This window comes from Bidens hawaiensis, unplaced genomic scaffold (genome assembly GCF_021521415.1).
Source record: "Bidens hawaiensis isolate Kalapana, Puna unplaced genomic scaffold, B.hawaiensis_p1.1 tig00009161_1, whole genome shotgun sequence".
Taxonomy (NCBI): domain Eukaryota; kingdom Viridiplantae; phylum Streptophyta; class Magnoliopsida; order Asterales; family Asteraceae; genus Bidens; species Bidens hawaiensis.
The window spans coordinates 258,748-277,821 of NW_027491675.1; the positions used below are offsets into that span (position 1 = coordinate 258,748).

The following is a 19,074-nucleotide window of genomic DNA, read 5'->3' on the forward strand; positions in this document are numbered from 1 at the left end:
TAGTACGCCTGGAACAAGAAGGTTCGTCGTACAATTTCGGCGATTACAAAAATAAAGGAGTATATCCCTCTCCCTTAGTGTCTTTCCACTTCCGTCGTTCAGGAACAAACACTTCGCCTAATTCTTTTGAATCCCGGCCCACTTTTTCCCCACTAACTAATTACGTTACGACCACTGAACAAACTTGGTTGACGAACATAGTTTATGTGCCGCTAATGTAGCGGCTTGCCGAGCATTTGACAAACTCACATCATCCATTTCAAAAGGGATTTGTCCTGTGGACACAGGAGCAATCCAACCCGTAGGATTTCCTTTTCCGCTTCCCATTCTGACTTCTGTTGGTTTCCCGGTAATAGGGAAATCTGCGAGAACTCTTACCCATATCTTACCATTTATTCGGAATTGTCCGCTCATAGTACGATGGAATTGCCCAAATCTAGCTCGACGCGCTGCTTCAATGGCTCGATAAGAAAGACGACCAGCTCTACAACTTTTAGTGCCGTATCTTCCAAAACCAAGTCGTGTACCGTCCGGTTTGCAACCCCTACTACATATGCCTTTACGCTATTTACTAGATTTCGTACGTTTCGGATATAGCACGTCCCCTTTCTTTTTTACTATATGAAATCCACACTTTGACACCTGAGATTCCGTAACGAGTAGATACTTCCGCAGGAGCATAATCTATATATATGTATGTATGTATATATATATATATATATATATATATATATATATATATATATATATATATATATATATATATATAGGGGAGGGTTCAAATGAGAACCCCTTAGAGCATTCTCATCTAACCCCTTATTTTGTGTGATGAGTGTTTTTATAATTTAGAGAGTGATTCAGGGTGTTGTGAGTGAAGAGTTTTTATATTTTAGAAAAAATAGTGATTTTTCTGTATATTTGAAAAGTTACTATTCATCCTCTATAAATTTTTTAATATATTTTGAAAGTGGTTATGAGTGTAAGAAAGTGAAAAAGTAATGATAAAAGGTATAAAAAATATTATTTAATTGAAATGGAGAAAGAAAATGTAATGAGTTTTAGTATAATTTTGATGTGCCGAACACCCTTCTATTTATAGTCGTAACTCTGCAACTTTGCATATCGCGTATCGCGAAGATACACTAGCTATGCTGAGTCAGCAGTAGGCTTGCCACGTGTCACTACGGCCTGCCACGTGTCACCACGTGTCACGCATGCAGAGATGCAACTTCGCACTAATTTAAAAACTATGAAAACTCCAATGGACCAATCACAAAATTTCTTACTTTTTTTCATTTCTTTTTCCATGTAAGGGTATTATTGTAAACTAGAAATATTTATTCTCACAATTCATATTTACGATATTTATTTATTTTTGAATAAATTCCAGATTTATCTCCCAGCAAATTGAATTTGATTTTAATAAATCTTCTCAATTTTACATTTTTCGTTTTTAAAATTCCTTCCCTAGAGAAATCCAATACCCTCTGATCTTGAATATTAAAATCTTGTGGGCGTGGTGATTTAGATTTGTTTGTCAAAAATCAAGAGTGTGCTGAACATCTCTTGACCGACAACCCTTTGATATCTACATTCTTCTCAATTGTTGGTTTTTGGTTCAATAACATATTAACTAATCATCGGTTAACAATTGATGGATATTTTTTATTAGTAGATGGAAGCAATATGTCAACAAAGGTAGGCATCATTTAATTTGTCCAATACATGGATTGAAGAAAACATGAATTCAGATGGAGCATTTTTCATATGCTAACAATATGTCGAATAATATGTATCGAGAAACCTCAATCGTGGTTTGTCTTTTTTTTTTTTTTGTTATTTTTTTTCATTTGTACTTGGATCAAGAAGGACATGAGCATGCATATATGTACCTAGTAAGATATCTACATATTACATATATGTATTCTACCAATAATTTCATCTTTTCTTGGATCAATTTTTTAAGATACATATATGTATCCTCTCATGATACCTACATGTAACCTAGTAGGATACATATATGTAGCATTCAAACTACACTGAATATTTGGGTTTTTTTTTATCGTTTTGTATTCATTCTTTAAATATGTATTCGAGTAAGATACATATATATGTGTATATGTGAGTAAAATACATATGTGTAACATTGAATTTGCAATAATGTTAATGAATGTTTGGGTTATGCGGTTTTTGTATAATGACATATTTGTAAGTATGGTGTTCCATGTAACTTTGTTGCATATGGGTTACATGTCATGTAGCGATAACAATTAAAAAGAATATATTTTTTAATTATTTTAATAATTGAAAAATATAATAAAATAAAAATATGAGACATACATAAGAAGATGACAACAAGTTTAAACACTCCAAATTTAGACAAAAGAAAAGTTTTGCAAATACAATTGATAAAAAAAAAGAGTTTAAAATCTCTGGCTACAAATACGTGAGTGGTGTATGGCTGTATGCGTGAGGATTTTTTAGGGTGGAAGCTTTTATTAATTAACTAGACTTTATCCTTCGTATTACGGGGGTTGTTTTACATTATTCGTTTTTAATATTTATATATTTATATTTATATTTGGATTTTAATTTTATTTATTGTAAGAAAGTTAATAATTAATATACTTGAGGTTTGAGATTAAATGGTTTCACAAATAATGATGTGTTATAATCCGGTTTAAAAGTCATCTGGGTTTGGTGATACCCATTACCCATTTATTTTCTTATTATGAAATTGTTTCTTAATTATAAATAATATTTTTTTAAAAAATAAAATAGGATATTAATTTTTAGTATATTCCTATTTTATAGGATTTTCATATCAAATATTTGATGAGATTATTTTTTAATTTAATGAGATGTTATAACCCGCTTAAGAGCTATCTGGGTTTGGTGAGACTCATACCCATGAATTTTGGTTAAATCAACGAGAGACATACATTTAAAAATCAAGAAATCTTGTGGCTTCCATAAAAAGGGGGAACGACCACATCGCGACACATAGGATTTTTGGGTTTTCTTTTATATATATTATTATAGATATATTTCTCTACCGGATTTGCCCTTTCTCTCCTAAAATAATGTCCCTTAATTTGTATTTAATTTCTTAATTGCCATTAAGCATTGTTTCGGCGTTTTGGAGTACCGTTTAGTATTAAGTTTTACATCAATCGACTCGTATCCTCCTTCCGATCAAAATCCCTAAAATATTAGTTTAAAATTCGAAAAAATTTGGACATTTATGAATCAACATTTATTTGTGAATAATTTGGACAAGAAGCATAAAGGTGTGTAATTCGATTTACCTCTGCAGGTGATCATCTGATGATATTCAACAACAGTGTTTTTTAAGGAAATGAGGATCTATTAGAGCATTCTCATCCAACCCCTCATTTAATGTGATGGGTGTTTTTATAATTTAGAGAGTGATTTAGGGTGTTGTGAGTGAAAAGTTTTTATATTTTAGAAAAATTAGTGATTTTTCTGTATATTTGAAAAGTTACTATTAATTCTCTATAATTTTTTAATATATTTTGAGAGTGCTTGTGAGTGAAAGAAAGAGAAAAGATAATGATAAAAGGTACAAAAGGTATTATTTAATCGAAATAGAGAGAAAAAATGTAGTAAGTTTTAGTGTAATTTTTGGTTTAAGGATAGGGAGTGGGATGAGAATGCTCTTAGCAGTCCATTCTCCATCTTCATCTCTATAATTACACTAAAAACACTATATTTTCTCTCTTATTTTCAATTAAATAATATGTTTTTATACTTTTATCATTACATTTTCTCTCTCCTTCATTCACAACCTTTTTAAAAACATTATAAAATTATAGAGGTGAACAGTGTGTTTCTTTAAATTTAACCATGAACAGTAACATTTTCTGTCTTCTCCTCTCACAACCATTTTTAACCATATCTAAAATATAAAGAACTCCCTCACATAATTTGGAGAACCCACTGGGAATGCTCTTAGCATTCATGTTCAATTCTCCATCCCCATTTATATAATTACACTAAATACACTATATTTTCTCTCATTTTCAATTAAATAATACTTTTTTATACTTTTATCATTACTTTTTCTCTCTCATTCCCTCACAACCACTTTCAAAAACATTAAAAAATTACAAAGATGAACAGTACGCTTCTCCAAATTTAACCATGAACAGTTTCATTTTCTCTCTCCTCCTCTCACAACCATTTTTAACTATCTCTAAAAAATAGAAAACTCCCTCACATAATTTAAGAAACCTATGGGAATGCTCTAAAGGTTTGTATATTATTATTGAACTGCATTAGATGATCAAAACATATATTAAATAGTTATATTTATTTCATTAAATTAATTACATATTTCCTGTTTTCAAAACAATGCATACATATTTATTTATTTATTTATTAAACTTAAATTATTAAATAACATATACTACCCTTGTTTTACTAAATGATTTTTACATATTTTATTTTCCTAAAACATATATATATTTATCCGTCAGTTATTTTTTTGTTATGCGCCTAACATCGATTGCTTGTTTGGGTCAGTTACACTTAAAATGTGGTTGCAAATCAGGCGACATTTTACGCGCCTGGTGCAAGTTTCACTCATGGCACCGGTTAACACGTTTAACATCAATAAACGCATTTGATGTGGTTAAAATGTCCAAAGCCGACAATGTTTTGGTCATCGGTTACGCTTTCGACTCCGATTAACGTATCAGTTGTACGTCTTTGATTGTGTGTCCGACACCGCTAACCCGCATGTAAATGTGTATACCTGTTTCGATCTAATCCCAAACCCGTCAAATCATGTAATGTTCTCGTATAACGTATTATCAAAAATTCACACCCTTATTCTGAACGAGCACATTAGAACCTAATACGATTACAAGGCATGCACAAACTGTATTCAATCAACTCAAGACAATTACAGACCTCATTATATAATAGAGCCCAAATATAGATTCAAGCTAACTCTGACAAACTCATAAAAATATATACAATAAAGGACACAAACACCCTTGCACATACAATACACATAGAGCCTATCAAGCTTACAAGTAATATCATACTATCGTCAAATATCATGCATTATGAACTTGGTTCATAGCGTGTTACGATGATTTACCGCTTCAAGACTCGTAAAGTTTAGTATGAATTGTTTGTACCATTCCGCTGATGACTTTGGTGTTCGTTTAAGGGTCGCGTAATCAACATGATAAAGCCCGAATCTTATCGTGTACCCCGATAGCCACTCAAAGTTGTCCAACAATGACCAAACAATGTAACCTCTAACATCGGCTCCTTTCCTGATTAAGTTTAAGTAACAATATATCGGTCTTAATATTGGTTTCATATTATATGTTATATATGTATATAGCTAAAAATATGAATTATATACCTTATTGCAGAAATTAACGCATCCAAGTAGTTCTTCATGTATTCTACTCGTTTATCGTCATTGAGAAAACTATTGATGCTTGAATCGGGCTGATTCGACTCACCAAAACCTATAATATGAAACCAATATTCACAATTTTATAGCACAAATTCACCACAGCCATTTATATGTATAATGTAACTAACCATTCTCTGTGATGAACATTGGTGTATTATTGTATCTTTCCTTGAGATAAGTCACCATCTTCTCCATTCCTTCAGGATAAACATAAAGCAAATCCACCGCGGTCTGCATAATCCATACAAAATAATTTGAAGTTAAAACCACCATTTGGCCCATGGCAGTTCCCTGATGTAACAATTTCGACCCATTTACATGCATATGGGTCGATTTTTCAATATTTTCTCTAAAAGGTTATAAGTCTAAACGCATCTTAAATGTATTCAAATGCATAGAACTTTTTTCTCGATTTTATTACAAAAAGAAAAAAAAGTTAAAATTATCATAGATGTTCTAATAATATAACTTTGTAATCATATTTAAGTACTATGCATGCACACGAACCGAATGTTAGCGAACAATCATGAACCGTTCGGTGGGAATTTCGTTTATGTTCATGTATTGAATTAGCTGACGAACATGAACAAAATCTTTTGTTCATATAGCTAAAACAAACGAACTTGAACACATGCCTCGTTCGTTCATTTATTTTCATGAACATTTGTTCATTTAAATTGGTTTATATTCGACAGTTTACGTTTGCTTAAGTTCGCTAATATATATATATATATATATATATTAATTTTAAAAAGAAGTTCATTTAGAATTTTCAACCCATTACAATTTAGTCTAGTTTTATTAACTTTTTAAGCACAACACATTGTTCTTCACATTACTGTTACTAAGAATAATTCCAAAGCTGCTATAACCTTCCCAACCACAATTTTTTATTTTTTCAAGGTATTTCAACATATTTTTTCATATATGTTCGTTCATTTACGTTTGTGAACCGTTTGTTTATACTATTAAGGAAAGAATATAAACAAATACAAACAAATTCATTTTCTTAATGAACGAACACGAACCAGAGCCCTGTTCATTTAATTGTTCGTGTCGGATCATTTGTACGGTTAAAGTTAAACGAACGAACCGGTTCTCCAATTGGAATATTGTTTTTTATTGCCGTTCTGAGATAATAACCCTCCGTCTTTGTAACACCAGCTCCTTGAGCGCATGTCGTGTGTAAACAGTCTTTTACATAAAAACTTGTGTAATGATTAATGCCAATGAAGTCTAATCCGTTTTTCAAATAATCATCACCGAGTTCCGGTAATAAAGATCCTAAAATACTTATCATTTCTTCAGGATATGTTCCAAGTATTATTGGGTCTAAAAACCTATAAAAACAAGTTATAACATGAAGTCAGAACAAATGATAAAATATTAAGAAATTAGAACTGTGATTTGTTAACTTACCAATTCATATAGAAGGATTGAGCTCTTTGTGCAGCTTGTGTGTCTTCTGACGAGTTACTAATGGGCTCATACCATACACAGTTCATTACAATTCCAATATTGCCCTTCTGTTGACCCTGAAACCGAGTCAATATCAATTAGATTTAGAAAAACTGGCCCGTTTACTTACAAATGGATTGAGCAGGGTTAATTTTTTCCTGTTATCTCTAACGAGTCGGAAACAGGTAAATAAAAATAGATTTAGTTACATAAATGGCTCTGCGGTTTGACAAAAATAACAGGTTTGGGGTCTAACTTTTAAAAGTAAAAGGTTTGTCATATGTGGTTTTCAATGTGCAACATCTTTGGGGTCTAACGCTAACTTTTGTTAAATTTTAATAAAAGACAACTTTGCCCTTTTAACTAATTACATAATCAGTCCTTATAGTTTCCTTTGTAACATATTTTGGGGCTTAGAACTATTGTGTAATTAACTCTTGTTTTTAGTTTATTTTTGCATCTCTTTTGCGAGATAAATTACAATAACTGATTTTTTTTAATTTAACATGATATTTACGAAAAGTTAGTGCAAGAACCCAAGCAAGTTAAAATTGAACTTCATAGATACTAAGCCTGTTGCTTTTCAAAGTCAGACCACAAACCTGTTAATTTTGTCAAACCACAGGGACCATTTCTGTAATTAACTCTAAAAATATTTAGGTGGTGTCGAAAGCCAAGAAATTGTGTATATAATGATCGTACCTGTTAAACTATTTTATTTAAGAAACAGATAATCAACGAAATAATATAACTGTTCTAAACATATTTGATATGCTAACTATTTAGTTATAAAACTAAAAATCATAACTTGTGTATAAAAAGCCAGTTCGGGTCGACGCCACCTGATCTGCTTTGAATTCTACAAAAAAACTACCCATTTTCCAGAACCGTTTTTTTAGCCCATTACCCAACCAATCTGATCTGTTTTCAACACATACTTGATATTTGGCCCGATAGAGGCTGACCGCTGCAGAATGAGATAAAATCATATTATGAGCTGCAATAAAAGGTTCCCTCTCAGAATCTCCTGAACTACAATTTCCAAAAGAAGCCGAGCATCTTGCTGGTGGGAAAATCCCTGATCTATAACCACGAATCGCAGCAACATTGGGTTCATTTAAAGTGGCCCAATACTTGACCCGGTCCCCAAAGTATTTGAAACATATAGATGTATAGTATACAAAATCTTTCCTGAAAAAATAATAATGTTTCATCATCCAAATATGCATTAAACTTGCGTGGTATAAAATTCGACCCGTTTATATAAAGACGTTATATATTTCATCTTCAGTCGGTAAAACTTGTAAGCATATATTTGAAGTGAAACCGACCATTCAGTCAATGGGTTGAACATGTTAGACGGGTAAAAAAACTACCTAAAGTATATTCAAATGTTGAAACCTTGTAAATTGTATTATTGAAATAAAACTATAATATTATACAGTTACTTACTGGATTTCTGGACTTAGCCAGCCACCATATCTATCTTCAAGTTCCTGAGGTACATCATAATGACTCAAAGACACGAACGGTTTGATTCCTGAAACAAGAATTTGTATTATTATTATTATTATTATTATTTGAATTTGAGAAATAGGACACCCTTTCAAAGTCTTTATTTTTATTCAACCTTTTCCTATGAGAGCATTGATGAGGTCATCATAGAACTTTACTCCAGCAAAGTTCACATTTCCAAATCTTCCCTCTAATGAAAGAAAACAAACAGATAATAAATGATAATTACCATTTTACCCCAACCAATCAAACTAATGTAACTTACTAGGTAGAATTCTGGCCCAAGATATGGAGAAACGATAAGTATTTATTCCTATGTATTCCATAAGCTCAATGTCTTTCTGTAATATCAACAAAACAAGATTAGCTCATACATATTTTCCTTGTTAAATTAAATAACATATAAGTGATTTATCATGCTTAATTGCTTAAAAATAAATATATAATTATTTTATATATTGATTATTATTTTAGGGTAGGTATAATAAGTAACTTTATGATTACATATATGTAAATCGGTTATTACACGTATATGCAATTTGGTTCTTACACATATGTAAACTTATAATTACACATGTAATCACAAAATTACAATAAAACTACCCACAGATAACATTAAAATATATAACATAAAGAAGCAAAGTGATTGGGTGTTAGGAGTTGTTGCAGATCAAAACCCAATATGTGTGTGTAGTTAGTAAAAGAATACTCATATTTTGTAAAATGAAACTAAATAAATAGGAAAATAGGTCATTTTAATTTACTTTTAGATAATCAACGTTGTTGCAGGTGCAAGTGACTATTTGACCCATAGATAATCAAATATTTTGAAACAGAATATGTTTAACCAAAACTTTAATAATTGATTATCACTAGATTATTTATTGAGAAAATTTTAAATAGCCATCTTGACTGACAAATATACGCAAATAGCCATTGTTTTAAACGCCAGTCATATGGCTATTTAACCAAATAGCCACGTGATTTTGCTTATTTATTTCGAAATGTAACAAGTACAAGCTTTGAAGAAGTGGACTTGAAAGATGCTCTTAATCATGTTCTACAGTTTCCACCACTATAAAAGAATAGCTTCCTCTTATACATACCACAAACTAAATAAAGTGTGTATGGACATAACTATTAGAAAGATTAGATGAAGAATAAAGCATAGCAATTAAAAACATCTTTTAGAATCTAACCATAAAGCAGTGCACTTACAACATAAAGATGGTAATGATCAACAGCAACATCTCCATTAGATCCATCAGCAATATTGCCTGAAAATATGCATACATATATAGCTGCAAAAATTAATCAGGTATTGAAGATAAATAGATACAACAGACTGATAAGTTTACCTGGTTTATGTGAAAACACATCCCAATTATTAAGGCCTTTCCCATCAGCAAGGTAAGCTCCTTCAAACTGCATACATGCTAATTAAAAAATGATAATATAAAATGAAAAAGGAGAAGGAATCTGCTAAAAATGTATAATAGTAGACAAAACCTGATAAGAAGATGATGCAGTTCCAAATAAAAAGTTTCGTGGAAATGAAGAGAAACTATAATTGGCTCCTAAAATGTTATTAGTATCATATGAGGAAACAATCGATAAATACGCACCGAGCACAATTAGCAAGCACAGATTAAATGAATTTCCCATGAAAAGTGTTGAAAGAGGAAGGAGTAATGAATAGAGAAAGGTGGTGTGTGACTTGTATATATTCCTAGAGATGTTACCGGCTTTTATTAGAAAAAACGTAACATGTCGCTTCCAAAAAAGCACACGTACGATGAAACCATATTGTACAAATATCTTGTGCTGTTCCGTATATCACTTGGTAAATGTTCATTGGGGCCACTTTCAATCTCTCTTTTATTTTGGGGGTCAGCCCAACTAGACTCTCTTTATTTTACACTTTTAACTTTTAAGCATGACTCAACTAGTCAACAATATAGTATGTGTAAATGTAGATATACACATAACACAAGATATTTTAGCTGTCAACACCAAATAGCCCACCTCAATCGCGTAACAACAAGCGTAGAAGTAATTGAATGGAAAACTGCAAATGTCAATAGAAATGAAGGTGACATGTAGAAGTAGAATACAAACGCAGGATATGATTTACATCATTTGAGAAAACAATTATACATTACAGACAAAAAAACTTATCATCACATCATCAAAAGCATTGATGTTAGGCTCCACACAAGAAAAGGAGAGTTCCAGAAAAATTAAATAAATACAAAACATGTATAGTGATGAAGACATTTGTGGGTCCAAGTAATCAACTAAGGTGCTGTTTGTTTTTGCAGACATAAACTGTCTGCAAGCTGATTTCATCTGTTTTCATGTCTGCAACTGAAGATGTGGCATGAAGATCTGCAAGCTGAAAATATAAGACTGTTTGTTTTTATAAGCTGATACTGTCTGCAAGCTAAATAACTATTATTATTATATGTATCCAGAAAGAAAAAAACATTTGCGGTGATGATTATCGAAAACCACATCTCTTAAAAGTTAAAACTGACCTCACGAATTCGAGTATCGCTGCTCCTCTATATAACTAGACCGATATAGAGGAGCAGCGATACTCAAACTCGTAACTTTCACGAGAAACCCACGAAACAAGTAGTTGGAAAAACAGGTGGTCTAGCTCAAGAATCACTTTTCAAGCAACGAAGAATTAATCGGTTTCCAGTGAGTTGCGAGCCCCTTGATTCATTCTAGTAAATCAGTCTTAACAATAAAGAGAGAATGTGTTTGTAATGGATCTTGTCACTGGTTATATTTTTGTCTTTTTTGGTGAAGAAGTAGGACTAGCGTCTAGCGATCACGCCAAAAGAAGTCATGGGGCTGGTCAGTGGTCAACAAAGGTTGGTTAAAAGCAAGTATCGGACTAAACTAAGCCTGTCTTTAGACGGTTCAGATCAGACCTTAGACAGACTGAGGTGTTCGCCTCATACGCTTCTCGTGACTTAAGCCACGAGCACATATTTAACTGGAGACTGCTGATCAAACTAGAATTATAATATATATCAAGCATTAAAGTTACTATTCAAAACATTATTCACACAACTTCAAATGTGTATTAGATTTTGTAGACAGGGGTAATGCCCAAAAGATGAAAGCATTTCCTCATCACCACTGCAGTTGCCTCACACAATAATAATCGGCTCGTCTCCTCAGCAGACCCGACAACCTGCCCGATATCCAAAAGTAACGACAACTCCCTTATATAATAAATAAACAAGATTCTATAAAATAAACAATTTCTCGGAAAGTATACCTTGCACTCTGAGTAGAAACTTGTAAACTTCTCGGATAAATCATATAGATATTCACACAAGACGTTTGGTAACAAATTTGTGCAAGCATCTTCGACCGCCTTTAAAACAAATTAAAATAAGATGTTTGACCGGTACTTCAAATTATAGACAAAAATGCTTGATTTTGGTTCATTTCTTACCTCAGCAAACCGGAGCAAATGTAATCCCAGCTTGCGTTCATCGTCTGTATGTAATAATATTTGCCCCTCCTGTCACAAACATGTCGATATTTTATTTCAACTCAAAATTAAATAAATAAATAACTCTTCCCTTTTCAACTCCTCTATGTCTTTACCGGATTTTCTGATAATCGAACATATTCGAGCGTGTGCATACAGCAGATATACTGCAGTATTACCCTATGTATCAAAAAAATATGTGCAGGTAAGAAACAATAACGGTGTCACGGTTTCAAATTAATAAAAGCACCTTGTCATTAAGCATCTGATCAAAATTGAACGTGTAACTGGTCGATCTGTTATTCTTCAGGTCTGCATACCTGTTAAGAACACAAATAGTCAAAACAATATAACTTGTTGCAGTAATAAATGTGTTGGTGCTAATAGCATGAGCACAATAACCATGGTAAAAATAATAATAAAAGCATGATAAACTTACTTAACAGCACCGTATCCAACCGCTTCAGCAGTCTGCTCAAGCTCCTCAGCAGTCCGTTCGGCCGCCTTACCTAATAAACTCATAATTATTGATTGACTTCACTTGAATGATAATAATAATAATAATAATAATAATAATAATAATAATAATAATAATAATAATAATAATAATTAATAAAGTAATAAGAGGTTATACCTCGTTCCACAAGAGCTGCTTTACAACGAGTTTTAGCTTCATCCAACCAGCTTAACGACTTCAGTATGGGAGGGGCTGGTCGGAGGAGAAGAGGGAGGTCACCAGATTTTAGGGTTCTTATATCCTGAAACACTATTAATTACTTGAAACGATGGTGTATAGAAGGGTTAATTGAGTGAACTGCAGCTGGCATAAAACGTAATAACGATCTTTCGAGATCAATTCTAATATTATACCTAAACCCGACCCCCCCTAGTTTAGGGTTTTGTTTTTCAATCAACACCATGGGAGGGGCTGGTCGGAGGAGAAGAGGGAGGTACCTGGTCGGAGGAGAAGAGGGAGGTACCTGGTCACCGGAAAAATGATCGGAGGAGGAGCGCCTGATGTTGTGTGCGTACCTGGTCGGAGGAGAAGAGTGAGTAGGGTTTTGTGAAGATGTTATAAGAAAGAGATCTGTGTCTTATTTTTTAAGAGGAAATAAGATGTGTTCAGATCTGTTTAAAAAAAAAAAACAAACAGTCTTCAAAGGTGACGTCTGCGCGCCTGCAGACATAAGCTCCCTTGAAGATGTTTGAAGAAAAAACAAACACCCCCTAAAGCAAGTGGCAAATTATAGATGCTTAATTCAGTGGAAAATAATCATATAAACTACAAAAACTTAGCAACAATGTGGTTATTATGTGTTTAGTCTTGTTTTAGGAGTCACATGACCTAGAAGGATCTTGTGGCCAATGTTGTAAGAATCGATTCTAGGCGCTGTTTAGTTGCTAATCGCTGGGATGCCGATGCGATTTCAACCGATTAGCCCCTAAAATCAGTAATCAGCCAAAGACAGTCAAGTTCAGTGGTCAAAATCTTTAAAGTACGAAAATTTATACTTACAATCCAATCTGATTCATATGTTTGAAAAATTATATAAAAAAATTTTGAAAAATTATGCATTAACTTTGAAAAACGTTGTGTGTGTGTATTTTAGGGCTGACAATTTGTGTCTTGACGTGCATAACCGGTTACAAATTATATGCTAAACACAGGTAACAAACATGAATACAACTTGTTTAACTATTTTATATGTCATGGTAGTTTTAAGTTTCATGTACCAACCAATAAGGGAAAATGATAGAGTCTAAAGTTTCATGTACCAACCAATAAGGGAAAATGATGGAGTCTGAAACGCCTACTAATTTCAACTATTTAAAAAAAATCAGAAACCGCACTTATTAAAAGGTCTTATCGTGTCTTAATCCGATGCCCAATCCGATTAATCGCTAGTCAGTAGTAGCAGCACCTAGCGAGTTTCATATATCATTTCTTAGCGATTAAACTTAACAGTTGATAGTTTCCTTGCAAAAACACAATTAAATGTTGGGCCAGTGCAGTTGAATCATTGACGTATACCAGGTGGGGTCATCTATTAAGATCATCAATTGAAAGGAATTGAATTCAACATTTCGACTGACTGCGATTGATTCAGTTGTTAGGTATGAATGTTGAATGATATTAATTATGATTCGTTGCATGTCAATCAATAGCAATAGCAATTAAATTAAATTAAGCACGTAGCGAGTGAGTGAGGTTTAACTTAACTAAACTACATTACATCCGGTATCCGATCACGCCGTATGCCACGACCGGTGACGTTTGCTCCTCTCTTTTATACAACTAGAAATGGACGGTATTGTGTGGGGTTAACTGATTCACCAACAATCCTAATAAGAAAAAAGATTAGAAACATCAGCAAAAATGTTACAAAACTACTTTTTTTTAAACAAGTTTTATATATGATTAGTTTACAAAATTAAGCTGAGCCACCGGCTGTATTATATGTCTAGCGATCTTCTATCTCCATCGGTCATATCCACTTCCATACCTTACTCCTGGTTACCTGAAAACACTTTTAAAAATACGTCAGCTATATGATGATGAATAACGCTGACTCGATAAAAGGTTTTTATAATTCGTTATGACACAATTATCAATAGCGTTCAACGACTCAGTGAGTCTCAATACCATCTTATCGGAACTGAACATACGCACATACCACTTAGTGGACGGTTACGCGCCCTAGAGATAGTTACTTGCTTCATGGTCAGTATGTCTGTAGTGTGCCCACTACGGACCATGTATGTAAGGATCCAGTCATATGTGTATTTTAGCCCGAGTGTCTAATACTACCTTGTATCAATACGTTTTAGAAGATTTGAACCAATTCTCATGTAAATACATTTCTAACTCTTTGCATATGGATAACCCTCCATAATTTTAAAAAGTAAATACTTTAAAAAAAAATAGTACATATTCATGATATTAAAAAGGTTAGGCGTATTCGCCTTTTGATCAGTTGTTCAACTAACAATTTCTCTGTGTCTGATGAGCGATTACCTCATACCTATAGTTCGAGAATAATAGTTTAATAATTTATCTAGATCAAATTATCTAGCTTAAAACCTTTAGTCCAATTTATAGCTTTAAACCTTGATAAGACATTTCTTTTGATATAAAAGTCATTTTTATTCAAAATGATTACTTTAGTTCGTATGGCGTTTGGTGTGGCATGCTTTCGTCTAATAGGTTTGAACACTTTCATCAAACTCTTCAGGAAAGTAAGCAGGTCCCGCGATTGATTGAAATTTATACGAATTACTTTCCTTAGACAAAATATTCAACTACCGGTATTGTCACCCTTCCAATTACTACATGCCCATCACGCTTTTCTTTTTAATTATTTATAAATATCTTTTATATAAAAATTAATGTTTCTTCGTTTAGAAGAAAGTTAATTAACAATAGCTTTTGCATGTAAAACTTTATTTTTCTTAATAATAAAGAAACATTTATTTTTGCGAACCTTTTTATATATATAAAAAAGCTTAAATATATCTATAAACTTTCCAAGGTTTAGGCTATACTCTCGATAGGATCTAAGCTATGAATGGAAATATCTTAAACATAACTCTTAACTTAAAAATGGGTATAACGCTTAAGGACGAATGAGGAGTACTTTCACTATACGTAGGGTTTCCGGGTATGAAACGTCGAAACTCTAGAGTGATGTCGAGACTCCAACTTGATGGCACAAACTTTGAGAAAGTGAAAGTGGCTTTGTGTTCGGGATGTCACAAATGAGCAACCCATGACCGCAATTTATAGTCGTTCACTCACACCCTTAGTCCAACCGTCTCTCGCCACCATTCATTTTTGTGATGACGCGTGTCCTTTCATGTTAACATGTGGCTGCACATGTCAATCCATTTGATTAGTCATCGGACATGTGTCGATTAGTCATCGGACACATGTCGATTTCATTCGAATAGCCATCGGACATGTGTCGCTTAATGAGAGTTTTATATTTTTATTTTAGCTAAATGCCTAACTGGTTCCTCAACTCCCTAAATTGACAAAATTGGTATGGAAATTTTTGGGATGTTACATCGACCGTCAAGTTTATTAATTACCAGTTTTAGGGGCTGTTTTTTTACATTTGAATGGAACAAGAAACCAAACCGCTTGCTACAGTCTGGTATGAAATATCTACAAGAAAAATAAAATATATATCAACACTACAGTCCAGTTCAGTTTTATGAGGTCGGTTTTTTCGTATAAACAAGAAACCAAACCGTTTACTATAATCAGAACTTTTGAAATCGACCAACCAAAAGGAAAAGAAACAGATAGACCATGAAACGAAACTGATGTTCGGTTTAGAAGGTTTCACAGCCCAAGTTGTTTAGGTGAGACACCCAAAAACTCAAATTCTACATGTGACAAAAATATAGGGGGTTATAGTTGGGTGTGAAGGTTTTTCTCACCTCTAGTGAGTTTCCTCCTCAGAATGGATGAAGATGAGCTGGAAGGTCAGTGATCCAAACAACCGTTTAAAAAAGTATTAAAAATTGAATTATATAATTAACTAGTGGTATTACCCGGCGCAATGCGCCGGGCAAGTTGGTAAAACCCAGGTGGTGACAACAACCAAGCATTGTTGTCCCGAGCATTGAGGTGGTAAGTCAACACGAATTCGGTTGGTTTTCATCACGTTCATTACGGTACCATAACTAAAACAAAAAATTTACAAAAATAAAATTGGCATTCCATTAGTGTTTTTGATTACATCGAAACAGAAGGCAAGCGGGCAACAAGCTGCGCCGCTATCATATTCGTTCCGTTAGTGTTCGTTACGCTCGTCATGAATGTTTTTCCCGATGAGGATCGATGAACTTGATATTGATCTACGAAACAGAAAACGCACGGTGTTTGTTTCGGTGCGTTTCGGTACTAATCAGTGAACGAGAACGACCGAGCACGTAGACGATATGTAAATATTAACTTGTTGAAGCTCTATTATCAATTTCGGCAGAGTTTGGTTACAAATCGGTGTATCGTAAGAATGAATGAACTCTCGTAACTAACTTGTAACTAACCGAATCCTATTTATATATACAGCTCACATTCGTTAATACTAATATGACACATTCGTTATGCTTGTACAATCCACATTCGTGAACTTGAAATGCTCCCATTCGTCAGACATGAGCTTCTCTAGTCATTCGTTAATCATGCATGCTTGCTCATTTACTTGACTTCCACACTTGATCTCATTCGTTATCTTTGCATATTCTAATTACCAAGACAAAGTGACTCGTCGGTTCAACTCCCAGCACTTGTCACATTTCATGTACTAACAATGAAACCGGAACTAAAACAAAACCCTATGAGTATACACGAATTCGGTCGGTCTCTATCATATTCGTTCTGATACCGGAACTAAAAAATAAAAAATGAAATGCCACTTGGTCGGCTTTCTTTACGTTCCATACGATACCAGAACTAAAACAAAAAAAAAAATAAAAACAAAAACAAATGTCACGAACCAATACGGTGCCGCAAAATGACCTAAAGGGAGCTTTGTGGCACCAAACTTTTCTTTTATACTTATTAGTAAAGTAATTACTATCTTTGATCTCTTGTGTTAAAATGAAAGAAAAATATAACCACCTACACATATGCTTTAACATACACAACAATTACAATCTAGACATAACTAGACACCACAACATTATTTATCATACACATGTCAAACCTTGTTAGACGTACCTAAATAAAAATTAGTGGCAACTAAGCACATTAAAGGGTTGCGCGACATGTGACGCCCCAATTAATAATGACTAGTTTTGTAAAGAGTGACATAATGGTAAAAGTGTTCTTCAATATTACTTGATTATATTTTCCTATTTTCTTTTCTAAACAATTTTTTAATAAAAATAAAACAATAATATTTCATTAAATAAAAACAAACTACATTAAAATTTAAAAATTACATTAAAATGCTAAAACTTATAATTAAAAAAAAAACATAAAAAGGGTACTTGAAAAAAATAATAATTCCTAAGCCGGTATATTCTCCTAGTGTCTTCCTTTCTCAATTCGGCTATAGCCCGGGCATCCGGATTGGTGTCCTTAAAAATTCGATATCTTTTTCAAATTTCTTTTCTTCCGTATCAATACCTCAGCAACTTCCTTATTGACTTTATGGCATTCATACGCAAAGTCGAGCATATCTTGGAGTTGGCGGTTCATTTTGTCGAATTGTGTGTAATCAACACCCGCACTCGCACCCAAGGAAGACCCCACCCCCGCCCCTTTCCCCTTCCTCTTCCCCTTCCCCCGACTTCTCCTACCACTCGGTCTAGTGAGCTCCAAGTCCTCGTCGAGGTTCACGAACTCGTTATTGTTTAGGCCGCAAGATCTTGTTGTGTCTCCGACGTCTTGTTTTCGGAAACAAACCTTGGTTGGTTATAATAATCGGGTGGGTAGTTGGGTGTCCCCCTAGCATTTGATAGTAGTTCAACATGTTTTGATCGAAGTTAACACTGACCAATAGGTTTGGGGTCGGTTGAGTCGGTTGGGTGGTGTTTGGGATTTGATTGGAAGTATCAGTTTGTTGGTTTGAAAATTGGCCAAAACCAAACATTGATTAATTGATCAATGGATGCATATTTATTGGGGTTTTTTTTAACCTGCCTTTACCAGGGCACTCTCAAGCTTCACTTTCCAATCTTCCAGCTTCTTGATCTCTTCGGGAGCATAACTCCATTGTCCCAAACCTTTCGGGATGAGAGCGGTCAAACAAGCTAACAATTGAATTATCTTCTTCATAACTTCACTATCCTCCAACCCTTCGACAACTTCTTTTTCAGCAGGAGGAATGCAATGAAGAAGAAGGTCTTGACAGACTGATGTGTGGATGAAATAATGTGTGTTAAGTAAGTTATATTGTGTGTTTTATGTGTTTATATGCCTTTGAACACGATTACTTTGAGTGGTTTTACGTTTACAGGTGAGCGGAGTTTAAAGGAGCTAAATTGGAGCATATGAGATGGAGTGTAAATGAATATTTTATTGCTTGGAGTGATAGATAATTTGAAGACGAAGATGTAGCCGAAAACGGTGCATAAAACGGAGCTATAACGAAGAAGTTATATGCAAAACAGTGTG

The 19,074-nt window shown here is 33.5% G+C and overlaps 2 protein-coding genes across 2 annotated transcripts; both read right to left on the reverse strand.

Annotated features, from left to right (window-relative positions):
• Window positions 1-5,034: 5,034 nt before the first annotated feature.
• Window positions 5,035-10,172, reverse strand: LOC143531451 (beta-glucosidase 46-like). Its single transcript, XM_077026745.1, has 12 exons — window positions 9,941-10,172; window positions 9,790-9,856; window positions 9,650-9,708; window positions 8,697-8,772; window positions 8,547-8,621; window positions 8,369-8,456; window positions 7,855-8,107; window positions 6,878-6,993; window positions 6,552-6,798; window positions 5,587-5,689; window positions 5,402-5,510; window positions 5,035-5,309 (listed from the first exon to the last, which is right to left on the reverse strand). Exons 1-12 carry the CDS (start codon window positions 10,094-10,096, stop codon window positions 5,105-5,107), a joined length of 1,554 nt encoding a protein of 517 aa, XP_076882860.1. The 5' UTR covers window positions 10,097-10,172; the 3' UTR covers window positions 5,035-5,104.
• Window positions 10,173-11,528: 1,356 nt separating this feature from the next.
• LOC143531442 (arginine--tRNA ligase, chloroplastic/mitochondrial-like) lies at window positions 11,529-18,735 on the reverse strand. Its single transcript, XM_077026739.1, is given in 7 exon segments — window positions 11,529-11,639; window positions 11,727-11,825; window positions 11,907-12,125; window positions 12,196-12,265; window positions 12,385-12,454; window positions 12,580-12,703; window positions 18,607-18,735. Coding segments are annotated over 7 exon segments (822 nt in total).
• Window positions 18,736-19,074: the final 339 nt, after the last annotated feature.